The sequence below is a fragment of the Perognathus longimembris genome, chromosome 14 (assembly GCF_023159225.1).
Source record: "Perognathus longimembris pacificus isolate PPM17 chromosome 14, ASM2315922v1, whole genome shotgun sequence".
Lineage (NCBI taxonomy): Eukaryota > Metazoa > Chordata > Mammalia > Rodentia > Heteromyidae > Perognathus > Perognathus longimembris.
This window is the reverse complement of record NC_063174.1, coordinates 23,367,990-23,382,523: the sequence shown is the minus strand read 5'-3', so window position 1 is coordinate 23,382,523 and position 14,534 is coordinate 23,367,990. Positions and strand designations below refer to the sequence as shown.

The 14,534-nt window shown below is 36.7% G+C and overlaps 1 protein-coding gene across 7 annotated transcripts in view; it reads left to right on the top strand.

Annotated features, from left to right (window-relative positions):
* The window catches only part of Ddhd1 (DDHD domain containing 1), a 68,836-nt gene extending 54,529 nt beyond the window's left edge, over positions 1-14,307 (top strand). For 4 of the 7 annotated variants that reach the window (XM_048362956.1, XM_048362957.1, XM_048362959.1 and 1 more), the window contains 4 exons: positions 1,611-1,863; positions 2,974-3,165; positions 6,476-6,559; positions 11,567-14,307. In XM_048362956.1, coding sequence (XP_048218913.1) covers positions 1,611-1,863; positions 2,974-3,165; positions 6,476-6,559; positions 11,567-11,748 — 711 coding nt within the window. In that variant the 3' untranslated portion in view covers positions 11,749-14,307. The remainder of the gene's footprint in view (positions 1-1,610; positions 1,864-2,973; positions 3,166-6,475; positions 6,560-11,566) is intronic. The other 3 variants (XM_048362958.1, XM_048362961.1, XM_048362962.1) reach the window with 1 other exon arrangement.
* The last annotated feature ends 227 nt before the right edge of the window (positions 14,308-14,534 follow it).

The window sequence follows — 14,534 nt, the reverse complement described above, 5'->3', positions numbered from 1 at the left end:
ATATCACATATTAATCAGGAAAAGGTGGAACTACTTTAACTCAGTAAAATTATTGAATACTGAATTTTTATATGTAGGTTGTAAATGATGTTTTTAAATGTAAGCACTCCAAGAATCTTGCATCTAGGTATAAACAGCCAAGTAAGATTTTTTTTAAGAAAGAAAAATGCTTGGAGAGAGCTATGTCTCAGTGAGTAAAGTGCATGCGTAGCCTACAGGAAACCCTGAGTTCACTTCTGTAGTATGACAAAGGTACGGAGGTAGATAGGTTGGTATGTAAATAAATATGGGAACAAAGGTAATCTAACAAATTCAAATAGTGAAAAAAACCTTTTAAGTAGTATTCATTTTCTAAAAAGTTGCTTTTATTATAATTACATAAAGTCTTTTGAAAATGTTTAGCTAGTACCCAATAAGTATAACATTGAATAATTACATTTAAAGACTCAAAACATCCAAACTGAGGAGGGAAACTTCTGGCTGGTTCTAGGGTGTTGCAGGCTTGTGTAATCCCAGCTACACAAGCAGCAGGATTGGGAAGATGGATAGACTGGGCTATCCTGTCAATAAATGATACCTGCTACATGGGAGGAAGATGTCGTATTGCAGTCCAAGGCTGGAGAACCTGCCTGAGAGATAAAGCAAAAAGGACTATGAGTTTGGCTCAAGTAAGGCCCTGAGTTCAAACCCCAGTGCCATCACAAAAAAAGAACAGAGGGAGGGAATGAAAAGGAAGGGAGATGATTCAACTGGAACCAAAGAACTAGAAATAAATTTGAAGTGGAATTCTGATAGGCTGTTATTATATACACTGGCATTTTATCCATTCTCTTATAACTTGAAAGTGAGCTTGAGCTCAGAGGTAAACTCTGTGCCTTCTTTAAACATCTTGGGTTTGCTTGGTGCTGAGGGTTGAACCCAGGGCTTTGCACACACTGAGCACTCAACCACTGAGGTATACCCTCAGTCCCTGCATTTTTTTCTAATACTTTCGAAATAGTTTGTCAGAACTGTGCAAAGCAGTTTTTACAAATACCATCTGTTCTTCCTCAAATTCCATAAGAGACAGAGTGCTACCTCTTTTCTACAGTTTTGGAACCTTGTGACCTAACAAGCACCAAACAGTAGATCAGTGACAGAGAACAGAGTCAAAACATCCCTATTCACAGTAACCAAGGGGGCTTTTGTTCACAGCTGATTAATGCTGTCACTATATTAATCTGTCTATAAACTGGATTTAATAAGAAATTAATATATTAAAAATTGAACTTATTTACTGTGTTCCAGACCACCATTTCCTATGTCAGCTTTATGAGATTGACATAAATCTAATTGTTAGATGATACCAGAACATTATAAAAATTATCTTCTTCTGTAAAACAAATCAATGGAAACCATTAGCCAAGACTAACTCCAATTTTTTTCGTGATCTCATTATCAAGGATATGGAATTAAACCAACTACAAATTATTAGCAGTGAACAACTAGAAGTACGTGTTTGGAATGTCCATTTTTAAATTCCATCTCTGAGTTCTACTTAGTATGCAGTTTATCAAAATCCAAGCATTGTGCATTAATGTTTTGTTTCTCTGAATTCTTTTTAAATCAAGGCTTATAGATTAGAACCATTAATTTTGAAACACTACAGCAACATTTCACCTGTCCAGATCCACTGGTACAATACTTCAAATCCCCTACCTTATGAGCATATGAAGCCAAGCTTTCTCAACCCAGCAAAAGAATCTACCTCAGTTTCAGAGAATGAAGGCATTTCAACCATAACAAGCCCCGTGACCTCACCAGTTTTACAGCGCCGACACTATGGAGAATCCATAACTAACATAGGCAAAGCAAGCATATTAGGTAATTACTCTTCGCTATTCCTTACCTATGACTATGTGTACATACTCCATTTGGCAGAGTTGGAGATAGTCCATTACCAAACTTCCAACAGTACATCTCCTAGGATCAATTACTCTCTGCTTGTTCATAGTCGAGGGGGGATCTTCCAACCTTAAATGTAAAAAGGCTGGAAGAACTGACAAGGAATTGTTCTGAGCATCAAGTCCCTTATTTTAACCTTGGCCCTTCCACTTACTGGGAGATTTTGGGCAAGATCTGTAGTTCATAATGCTTTACTTCCTCACATATGAAATGAGAAGCAGCCCTGTCTTCTAAGGGTCCACACACACACAGTTCCTTGATTTGCTCTGAACGTCTCAGACTGTGCTTCCTAGGACAGCAAGTGTGTTTCATTTCTTTGTGAGTGTTCTCCAGTGTACTTGCAGAGTTTGGCATGTCACTGGAACAATGTACCATTTGAATTAGTTCTTGCTTTTGGTTACAAGTTGCTTTTTCATAAAATGCCACAAGATGGCACTATTTCACTTCACATTCAGTGGTGTTTAATTTTTTTTTTTTTTTTAACCTGTCTACTCATGGCACTATTTCACTTCACATTCAATGGTGTTTAGATTTTTTTTTAACCTGTCTACTCAACTTCAATAATAATTATATGTATCAATAATGGCGGTTTACCCATGTAAGTAACATGGTTCTTTTATTGGAGGTTTTAATCTTGCTGAATATTTTAACTCAATAACAATGATCACTTAAGTACAATAGCATCTTTATTCCTTTGATTGTATATTCTTTTTTTAATACTTTAAGTAGTTGTACAAAGGGGTTGCCATTCAATGCAGCAGTTTATGAATACAGTGCCTCTTGATCAATGTCACCCCTTGATTGTATATTCTTACAAGTTGTATTCTCAGTTTATACAACTTTTGCTCCTTCTGAGTCTTTTTATTTAGAAACCAACAGTATAAATTATAATTTTCTTATGTCTCCACCCTGGAAAAACATGACTAGGGCCTGGTTCCCTGTGCCAGTTGGCTGTAATTATGGGTGTGCTCTTCAGCTTGGAGTGTGGTGTGATTCAGCAGGATGACTGCCCTCTTTTGTGAAATACAGGGGCTGCTAGCATCGGAAAGGGACTTGGAGGAATGTTGTTCTCAAGATTCGGACGTTCGTCCACATCACAGCCGTCTGACCCATCAAAAGACTCAATGGAAGAGGAGAAGAAGCCGGTTTCTTCACCTCCTACTACCACTGTGGCAACCCAGACACTTCCACATAGCAGTTCTGGCTTTCTTGATTCTGCATGTTAGTTCATAACATTCTTTTCTTGAGTTTATACCATTACCTTTTTAAAAGTTAAAGGCAGGATAATTTAAGATATCAACACTAGCAGTCAAGTCTCAGATCTGAAAAACTATATATATGTTAACGTTACCATGCCCCCACCACCACTACCCTCCTCCCCCAAGCTAGGGCTGGAACTCAGGGCTTGGGTGCTGTCCCTTGGCTTTTTCACTAAAGACCAGTGCTCCACCACTTGAGCCACTTAAGCTTGTTGCTGGTTAATTGGAGGTAAGTTTTATGGACTTTTCTGCCATGGCTGGCTTGGAACCACAGTCCTCAGCCTCCTGAGTAGCTCAAATTACAAGTATGAACCACTGGTCCCCAGTAACTAGCTTTTAAAGATGAAGAGGGAGGGAAAAAAACCTATTCTACTTATATTTTTGAGAATACTTCCCAGAGCCAGGTGCTTGGTGGCTCACACCTATAATCCTAGCTATTCAGGAGGCTGATATCTGAAGATTACAGTTCAAAGCCAGCCAGGGAAGGAAAGTCCATGAGACTTATCTCTAATTTTCCACCAGAAAACCTAAAGTGGCTCTGTGGCTCAAGTGGTAGATAGCTAACCTTGAGAAAAAAAGACTGCTTAGGGACAGCCCCAGACTCTGAGATCAAATCCCATGACCCACAAAAAAAAGAAAAAAGAAAACTTCCCAAGTAAATTCAGTTTCCATTTTGCATTTGTGTAAGAATAATTCAATCAAGACATTGTGATATAAAGATTTAAAATGCCAAGAATAAGTAAATCTATTTGGGGTAAGTGCCTCCTGATTTACTCATATAATTATTTCAAATCTATGCTATATGTTGTCCTGAGACTGTTGTAAACTTTTAGGTGAAAACAGTCCTGGTGCTAATCCCACAGCTCCCTTTATCCAACCAGTAAGACCTTTGAAGCTTGCCTTCACTGCGTGCTTTCTCCTGTCCCACCTGTCTAGTATGAAGTAGGATTTCAAGAAATGAGGATGTGATTGAATAATTAAGCTGAACTTAGCATTAGAATTGAACTTTAATTTTTTTCCAGTGAACTTACATTTTAAAATCTTGGATAGCTGTGAAACAGTAGTACCTTTAGTATGTCTTTACTTCTAAGGGTCTACACATAAGCATTATTTTTAAATGTCTAATAAAATAAAAACTACTGTGTAAAATCTTAGCTTTTGTATTGACAGATGAGAAGAAACTCTGAAACTAGCTAATTCCTTTCTGTAACTATAGCAAGAGGGAAACTATCACTAAAAACTTTTGAACAGATTTTAGTTCTTTATAGCATTGTCTTCTTACTGTATGTACTACTCTAAATTTTGATATCCAACCATCCATAAAGTATATTATAAAGGAAGTAAGTTGAGGTTTTACAGCCCTAGAGGCTGCCTAGTTCCTCTGTAAATCATCCCCATTCCAGAATGAAATATCACTAGTGTTTGCATTCCTAGGTGGCCAGTAACAGTTTGATCAAAGTATCTGAACACTCTGGAAAATTCTTTGTGTGTGGTGTGTGTGTGTGTGTGTCTGTCTGTCTGTCTGTGTACATCTGTGTCTGTGTCTGTGTCTGTGTCTTAGAGCCTGAGTCTAGATATTGTCCCTAAGTTTTGTTGCTCAAAGCTAGCACACTACCGCTTGAGCCACACTCAAGTTTTGGTGGTTAATTGGAGATTAAAAAGTCTCATGGACTTTCCTGCCTGGGCTGGCTTCGAACCATAAATCCTGAACTCTTAGCCTCCTGAGTAGCTAGGATTACAGACATAAGTCACCAAAACCCAGATTTTGATATTTGTATAAATCTCAATTTTTCTATGAGTTTCATACTATTACTAAGTTCTCATTTTTACTTCATCTCAAAGGTATGATTGTGAATATATACAGTTCTGCAGAGTCATGTAGATGTCAAAGCCCTAACTTCTGAGGAATATTAACTTGAAAGAATTTTATAAGGTAGCAGTTTAAAAGTGATAGTTCTTTTCAATACTGTTAATATACAACAGTGATGCTGATAAGCAATAGAGCTAATGAGAGATCAAGAAGAGCACAGTCAGGAATTGAGCCCCAGAAAAAGAATAATGAGAACACATATAGAATCTGTTGGTTGGATGGAGGAAAATTTGTTTTGTTTGCTATTTAATATATTAATTTCAAAATGATCATATGAAAAGCTATTTCTTCTAGAACTGTAGTAGTGGAGATACTAAGCTTCACAAAACATACATTGCATATACCAGGCAAGTACTGGGCCATTGAGGTACACCCCTTGCCATACTTTCTCTCATTCTTGCATGTAAATTGTTTGCTAGTCCTAATGATAAATTTGTCAACTATAGTCCCAACTAAATCTTGAGTTAATCATGTCTTTGTTTTATATATGTATGTGTGTCCAAATAGAGCTTTAGCTATTAAAATTGTATTCCTGCTTTAGTACACTTCTGCATTTTAAATCAACTCCCTAAGATTTGCTATACTAATTCTTTGACTGCTTCAATAATGTATTCTTCTATGTAATTCTGACTTAGATGAATTCTTTATATCATAGCTTCTATCTTGGCTATATCTTGAAAATCATAACACTTTTCTGCCTTAAATCATCTTATGGAATTTGGTCATTGTGATTAGGTGACTGGCTTCCTTCCTTCCTTTCTTCAACTCAGCTTTGATTCCCTCGGTTCTGGATAACCCCTGCTCTGGAGCCCACTGTCTGAGGGTAAGAAGGACATGGGCTGTGCCTTCATGATCAGTCGGGCTTTCACTCTTTGAAAAGGGTTTTCAGTTGAACTCTTCCTTATTTTCATCAAGTTGGTATGTCTTATGGAACTAGTCTCCATTCCTTTTGAAAAGTTTCAGGAAGTTCAAGGTTTCATTTCTTGTGCCCTTATCTATAACATATTAGAGAGAGAAAAAAAGATGTGTTTCTTTCAGCATCATTTTTCTCTGGGTTAAGACTAAATTAGAAAATTTAGGAAGTATCTAGGTATTAACCAATGATAACATTATATACTTCAGCGCTTAATTATGCCTACATTTTCCATGAAAGAACTCGTCACAAAAAAACAGTGAGTATACGTTTTTGGCAGTACCGAAGCTTGAACTCAGGTTTTAGTGGTTGCTAGGCAAGGGCTCTAACCATGCCTCCAGCAGGGGTATACCTCTTTACGTATGCTAGGCTTAACCAGCTTAGTTAGAAATATATTACTCTAAATTTTGGCCACTGCAGCATTGAAGGCCATTTTTAACCATCAGCCTCATCTTTACAGCATCTTTGTTTGTTTGTTTGTTTTCACAGATTTCAGACTTCAAGAATCGTTCTATTATCTCCCACAACTTCTTTTTCCGGAAAATGTAATGCAGAATAAAGATAATAGCCTCGGTATGGTATATGTTAGGAATAGCACTCAGTGTATTATGAAAAACAATCTACATAGAGTTCTGCTCATTTTTTTAAAAAATGGATCCCTTTTGACATAAAATAGGCTTCAGTGTTACCACTACTAATTTATTTTTAATCTTAAACATGATAGTATTCCTAAAAATTAGATATTGACTAGCCATTTAATGTGGTAAAATATATGATCCTCCTCTGCTTTTCCATCAAGAGTGAACCTAAAGAGTGGAGACAGGCATTAGGCCAGTTTATTTTCCTAAAGGCTTCAAAAGGAGGTTCATTGTTCTTTAAGTGTAATATACTTAAGAATATAAAAATACCTCATTTCTAGTCATTTCAAACATTAACACTTAGGGTTGTAGCTTTTTTACAGCTGATAACTGGTTCCAGTACAAATATTTAATGTACTTTATGAGGATAGGTTTACTTCAAGAAATAGTATTGTTGGATATGAAAGGTATTTTCCATGTTTTAATTTTTAGCCTACTTTAAATGTATCACTAAAGGACTAATTTTTAATTAGTGTTTAGAGTGGCACACAGACTCTTGGATTCTACTAATATAAATCCTCAATCTTCTAAGGATTAACCTTACTAGTTTAAATTTATTTTTTACTAATAACTTCTCTCCTATTTTTAATACTGGATTTTGTATTTAATTTACTGGGATAAAAAATGTTCAGGATTTTTTCTGGCTATTTTAACTACATTTAATTTATAAAGTTTATTTGATAATTTTTTTTGTTTGTTTTGACTTGGTATTGATTTGGGTTTTAGTTCCTTTAGATGGGGTCTTACTCTCTTGTAGCCCAGACAAACCTTGAACTCAGGATCCTCCTGCCTGAGCCTTCCAAGTGCAAAAATTATAGGTGGTGCTATCTGATAATTTTCATAATTTTTTCAGTTATCAAAAAGCACATTCTTTGATACAAGTTCCAGAATGTTTTAATACTTTTTAAGGTGATCTCTCTGGTTCTTGCCTATATAGTAACTTTCCATAAAGAAAAAAATATGTTGTGTGTGTGTGTCTGTGTATTGCTGAGGATCACCCAGGACCTTGGGAATTCTAAGCAAGTTCTCTGCCACTGAGCTATGTCCCTAAACCCAAAAATATTTTTTGCATCTTCAGTTAGAAGAGAACTTAATCTCCTACATTTTTCCTGCAGTTAGCCAGCCTTACATTTCTAGATTGTCCTCACCCTAGCAGTTAGACCACAGGTTGTATCTACACCCAAAAGGTGCAGGTGGCAAAATTGATACAGCTCCCATTTGATGTTTCCTTGTTTTATTTAACCAATTACTTTATTAAATGTTTACCATATGCCAAGATACCATGGTAGTTACTAGAAAAGATACAAGTTTCAGTACTGCCCATAAAGTTGCTAATTACATAGCTGGTAAGAAATTAAATGGCTTGTAGGGAGTGTATGTTCTATCAAGTAGGGAAACAAGATAATTATATCATTGTATGGTAGTATGTGATGAGCCACCTAATAGAGTTCCAGATGAAAAGACTGTCAGTTCTGAGGAATGAGAAATTGCTTTCCCTTGACAAATTGCTTTCACTCCATTGAAGAATGAAAATGTAGACATACAGAAATGAAAAGATATTGCAGGGGAAGAAAATTCTCAGTTTATTTGAGAAGAACCTCAGATGAATGGAAGGGAAGAGTTCCGAATATTACTGAAAACATTTGTTAGACCAGAGTGTAGAGGGACCAACACATCTGGCCCTTTTCTGGAGCATTTTATGATAGCCTTCTCTATAGCCTTCAGTCATTAACTGTTGGGAACATGGATATCTTCCACAATAAATGCACTTTAAGAAAAGAAATGAATTTTGCAATTTGGGAAGTTTTTGTTACTATTTTAAGTGAAGAGTGGTTAGAGGATGTTGGTTAATTATATTTGGAACCATGATAATTCACAAGTTGTGAGTATTCCTTGTCCATTACCAAGCCGTATCAGCTGTGTAGCTGCGCTGAAGCAGCACAGACCTAAGTTATACTGAATCATCTTTCTTGTGACTGAATCTTTCACGAATCATCTGGAAGCATAAATGGTCCTTGGCAAGTGCATTTACACATCCTTTTTTTAGTGCTTTTCTAAAGCAAAATGTCTACAATTATGACCAGAATTACTACTAGTGTCTTTGTAAGAGGTGTCTTTGTAAGAGTCACTATATTTTTTACATTTTCTCTCCAGAAAAGTTGAAGGGCTTCCATTAAAATATAAGAAACATGTTCAGTTAGTATACATCATACTTACCAAGATGCTTATCTTATATGCATATATATTATTTTCCATTTCATATCTATGTTGACAGACCTCATACACAAAATTCTCTAGTGAAAGTACATTACTAACATAAATGACTCACCTTCACGTATGGAGATAGGCAACACAGTGCTTTGGGAAATAGGGAAGGAAATATGCCATAAGTGTAACTCCCTAAAAAAGAAGATAATCTATTTAGTATACACCAAGAGCTGATGTCTGTCTAAACCACAGCTTTTCTTAGCTTTAATTTTCTCCAACTTTCAAGAACCACATTCTGTCTTTGTAGATGAAGAAATTTTAGCATTTCTGCATTTGAAAGAGGGCAAAAGAAGAAAAGGTATTTATCATCATCTTTCTTTCTGACCCAGATCAGCTAGAGAAAGTGGGAAAATGACTAGCCTGTGTCTATTTTTGGTATCGTAATAATGAGAAAGGCATTAATTACATCTGATCCTTGGCCAAGAGCCTATTTCACATCACATAGAGAATGGTGCTGCTCTGCAGACCATCTTTCCCTTGCGGGTTCTTTTTTTTTTTTTTTTTTTTTTGGCCAGTCCTGGGCCTTGGACTCAGGGCCTAAGCACTTCTTGCGGGTTCTTGATCCACACATAAGAGAGGAAGAAGATATTTGAGGCCACCTAGCTCCACCTGTCCTTCCAATCACCAGCATAGGTGTGCGGTAACAGCACTGACAGCCAGGCTGCGGGAGGTAAACCTTTCAAGAAGGATGAGAGACAAGAACAGGTTCATCAGGAAAAAGCTAGTTATCTCATTCCTTCCTATTGAGTTCCAAACACAGATGGAAGAGGATAGGGAGAGCCAGTCTGGTTAATGTCATTAAAGTCACAGTGGATGGTAAAAATGACAATGGCATGTAATAGGGAAGTAATTTAATATCTGAGTGTCTACTCTGAAAAGCAATGTTAAAGGCATATTAAATATGAGTAAATATTGGAATGCAAAATCAAAGTGGTACTGTCAAATAACACGTGCTATAACAGGAAAGATCTGGCTATAAGTTTCAGCTGAATAGTTTTGGACTAAGAAGACATGTGAAAGTTCTTAAAAATTGTAGCTTGATCTTTACCAATCTTAATGTAGGTTGCTCTCTTCTGTTTCTTCTTTTTTCCCTATAAGCAGCTCCATCTTGGTTTCTCTTCACTGTGCTTGAGAATTCCGGTTTCCTCTTCTGTTTTCATCTGCCAGTCTGTTGTCAGTACTGAATGTGCCTAAAATACAACACAACCATAGAAGACAGAAGAGTGTAAAGATTAGGAAATTCGTACCTCACATGGATTCCATCTATTTCTGATTTACGGTTTAGCTTTATTTCAATGATGGGAAAAAAATAAATGTAGTCAGAAGACGTTTGTAAACAGCCTGTGTATTCTATAAGTATTATAGCCAAGTAGGCATTTATTACTTTAATGTCAACCTCCTCTAAAAATATGTGGATAAATCCTTGAATCTTTTTTTGTCAAAGAAGCATAATTGAATAGAAAAGTAACCACAAGTATTTTCAAATTACCAAGTGGTATTACCACAAAATACCTGCTTGAAAATCTGTATTAACTAAGCACATGTATTATTTCATAGAGTGATGGGATTTTCTATATGTGTCTGCCAAATTCCCAGTATAAAGCAAAACCCAACTTTTCACTCCAGCCTTCTTAATTTTTGCTGGTTTTGCATTTAACTACTTTTGCATTCTGAAGAGAGAAGAGACCTCAAGTGTCTAGTATTGTTACTGGCATTTTTGTCCTGTTTATAAGGTAGAACCTACAAAATAACTGTTGGAAAGAAGGACTTGGCCTATAACTGTTCTGTCCTCAAACAGTTGAGGACAGAGCTTGAGGAATAGCTGGCTCATTCACAGTTCCTAAAGATCAAAATGTCTTTCTTTAAAGCAGTATCTCACTACGTAGCCCAGGCTGTTTGCAAATTTACAATCCTTCTGCCTCCACTTTCTGAGTGTTGAGATTATAGGCATGGGCCACCACATTTTGCAACTGCTGTCTTTAATTGTTAAATGAGCCCAGTAAAATTCTCTCAGAGCCTTGGTTTGTTGAAGTAATTTTTCCCTAACAGGTATTACAAGCACCTTTATGTGGGTTTTAAAAAGACTAACTTGAATTCACTATTTCCCTGGGTTAAATTTCTATGCCACCAGGGAGTTCTTGTGAACACCTGAGCAATTGCACAACCCAGGCTCATGTCAGACCCTTCTGGGTTGATTTAGCATGTATGTGTGGCAGCTACCTTTAAGGACTTTCAGCCTAGTGAAGAAGATAGTCTCGGATTGTAAAAAAAAGATGGTGGCCTTAAAACAGATACCCACAGAACCAGGTGGCATATGGGGGCCTTTTAACTAGGAAGTCTTGAGTGATCTGTTCCATTCCCACAGACATTACACTTGCAAACCTGGACCATAATTTCTAAGGGTTGCATTTTCCTTAACAGATTAAGCAAAAAGCCAAAGGGCTCTTTCTCTCTTTCCAGAACTATGCCACTGTACTAATTTTCCTTCTTTATTATTCTCTGTTGGCTTGGCAAAGGAGTGGACTCCTGAACTACTGAGGCTCTTTTGGGTATCCCATGAGATTAGAATAAAAATTCTCTTTAAAAGGGCATGAGCGATTAGAAATTGGTTTCCATCGACTGTACCATTGACCTTGTCTTATTGTAACCTTTATTCAATCTCTGTTCTTTTTAGTGGAACTGGATCACAGAATTGATTTTGAGCTCCGAGAAGGCCTGGTGGAGAGCCGCTACTGGTCAGCTGTCACGTCGCACACTGCCTATTGGTCATCTTTGGACGTGGCCCTCTTTATGTTAACTTTCATGTATAAACATGAGCACAATAATGATGCGAAACCCAATTTAGACCCAATCTGAACTCTTGAAGGACATTAATGGCCCAAAACTGATTTTTTTCTGTTAAAATGTGTATGTCAAGATATGGAGATTCCAGGATTAAGTATGTTCCAGTTTTGTTTCGGGAAAGAAATGTTTGAATTTAAAAGCACTTTATTTTTTAAAAAGAAAACAAATTTTCAGTCCAAAAGAAGTTACTTACAGTTTCCATCATTTTGACTATCAATCTGACACCAACTGCAGTGATTATCAACCACAGAATTTCACATGAAACAACACCTGCTTGTGAGGAAGGCGTGGATGTTACCATCACAACCTAATTTCTGCAAAGTATAAAGACATATTGATGTTTTGAAATCTGACACATAAACCTAAACTGTTATAAGTCCAAAATGGCAAAGGTCCAGTGTATCCTAGCTAAAGATTATAAGAGATCATTGTTCAGATTTCCACGAAAGTTTCCATTTCCATAATTCTTTTGAAAGAAGAATATAACAGATTTTAAATGTTCTAAATTTAACTTGTTTCGAAACTAATGCTAAAACAATAACAACTGAACTTACTGTATTTATAAATTATTTGACTAAATGCTTTATTTCACTGTTTGAAACATTACATTTTTTTAATGTTTCCTTTGAACAAACTGAAGAACCACATTTATTTTCTTTAGTATGAAGATCCTTTTTCTCCATCTTTGTACTCTTCAGATGAATACATGACACTGTGGTGGTCGGTATTTTTTTGTTAGAAACTTGTGGCGTCACACAACTCTAGTTCACTTATTTAAAATAAAGATGAACTTTTTATTATGTCACATGTACCTCAGAAACAGCTAAATTTTTTTCTAAACTTGACCGAGTGCTCCACAGTGGTGGTACGTTTCATTAACTTTACTAGGAAATTAGAAAAAAAAAATCTTTGGAATAGGAAATACAACAACTATTTGAAATGCATTAATATTTGTGTGCCAAACAGTTAAGATCCATGAAGTGCTGGAGTGCTACTAACATTTTATCTCGATGTGATGGAAGAAAGCATGGAAGCCCAGCACAAGCAGCGGCGCTGGGTGCTGGAAGGGCTTCCTCAGTGTCATTGTCCCCACAGTGCTTTCATCTGAGGAGCTCAAAGTGCTTTAAAGGTGTCCCTTCAATAGTCTCTGTATACTAGCTCCTAGAGGTAAGTAAAAGTGTTGTTTTCCTGTAACACGTTAATGCGTCGAGGCACCGAGAGGTTATGTGCCTTGTGTTCGATCACATAGCATAATCAACAAAGCTTTGGATTGAAGCCAGACTTCTCTGTGGTGTTTAGTAACTGATGGTTTACATGCAACTTGTGGACTGCAGACAACTGAAAGTGGTGAAATGACCATGAAGCCCATATGTTACCTGTGTGTACACTCTCGGGTTCTCATACACAAAGGAAGAGTTAAGTAGCCATCTCTGCCACAAGCAGCCCTCACTTCTGAGTGGGTTCCACTAGCTTCCACTCAAGGTGCTGTCTTTACTTAGCTTTAGCTCACAAGGAAGAAATCATTTTTTTCAGGCAGTACTGGGGATTGAACTCAGACCCTGTGCTTGCTTGACAAGCACTCACTGAGCCATACCCTCAGCTCTGCCCGGAATGTCTTAGCCTCCCAGTAATCATTGTCAAATGGAAGTAGAGTTGACCAGGCACCCACCTTCCCCGCTCCTTTCTTAATAATGAAGTAGAGACTGGCTTATTTCTAGGTTCTACTCCATACCATCAGTACTGTTGGATGTTTTGGCCTTCCATTGAATTTGCACAACATAAAGAGCACTTCTTAATGTTTAAAAAATTCTTAAGTCTCTATGGTCAAGCACATGACTCATTAAGAAACCCTTGCTATAAAAGGCTTTTGATGAGATCTTAGCAAAGCTGAAGCAATCTCTTGAATTTAGAGATTCCTATGAACTCAGGTCATTTTCATACCCTGTTTATTTTGTAGGTCTAATTTAGTTCTCAGGAAAATTAAACCTATGTTGTATGACTGTGTCACTAAGGGTACTTGAAAACATGTTGCTATAGGTGTTGTGATACTCAAATGCCTAAGACCTGGAAAGGATTCCTTCTTAACCACTGGAACATGAAGAGACCACTTTACCTTAGAAGCATAGAATCCTATCACGAATTTTCATTTGTTATCATTGAGTAAAAAGAAAAGTGTGTTTCCATGCCCAAAAAGAATATATCTGCTTCCTTTTCTTCATATTGAGGAAACATTGATTTGAATTCCTGGAAAGAGCTATGTTCAGTTCCCCTCCCCTTTCAAAATAGATGTTTGAACTACTGGACCAGTGTGTTTCTAATTCGTTATTTCATCAATAGAGATGGTGGTTTTTGGATTTACAATGCTCTTGTTTTGTGTCTCTGCATGTGATCATGGGATGTACTTGTATATTCTCAAGTAATATTCAGAGTGTGTGATTCTGGCTCGATTTAGAAGCTAAGTCAGTTACTGAGTAACATTTTGCAACTTTATTCAGCAACTACTAAATTGGCCAAAAGAAGTTGTGTTTTTGATACTATTAAAATTTTATTCTCTACTTTGTGTACATGGAATGATTCTCTTGGGTACTAATTCTATCAACTCAGTCCAGCAAAGCTCCCAGGTGTGCCAAAAACTTAGAACAAGAAGAATGTTGCTTTATTTTTTTCTTTTAAAACTAGCCTAGGATGTTTCTTCATAACTTTATTTTCAGGATTAGATTTACTTGTCGTAGGACATAATTACAAAATGGCACTTGGATATTGGAGTTGTTACTCTTGGATGTGTGAAACAAGTCTTA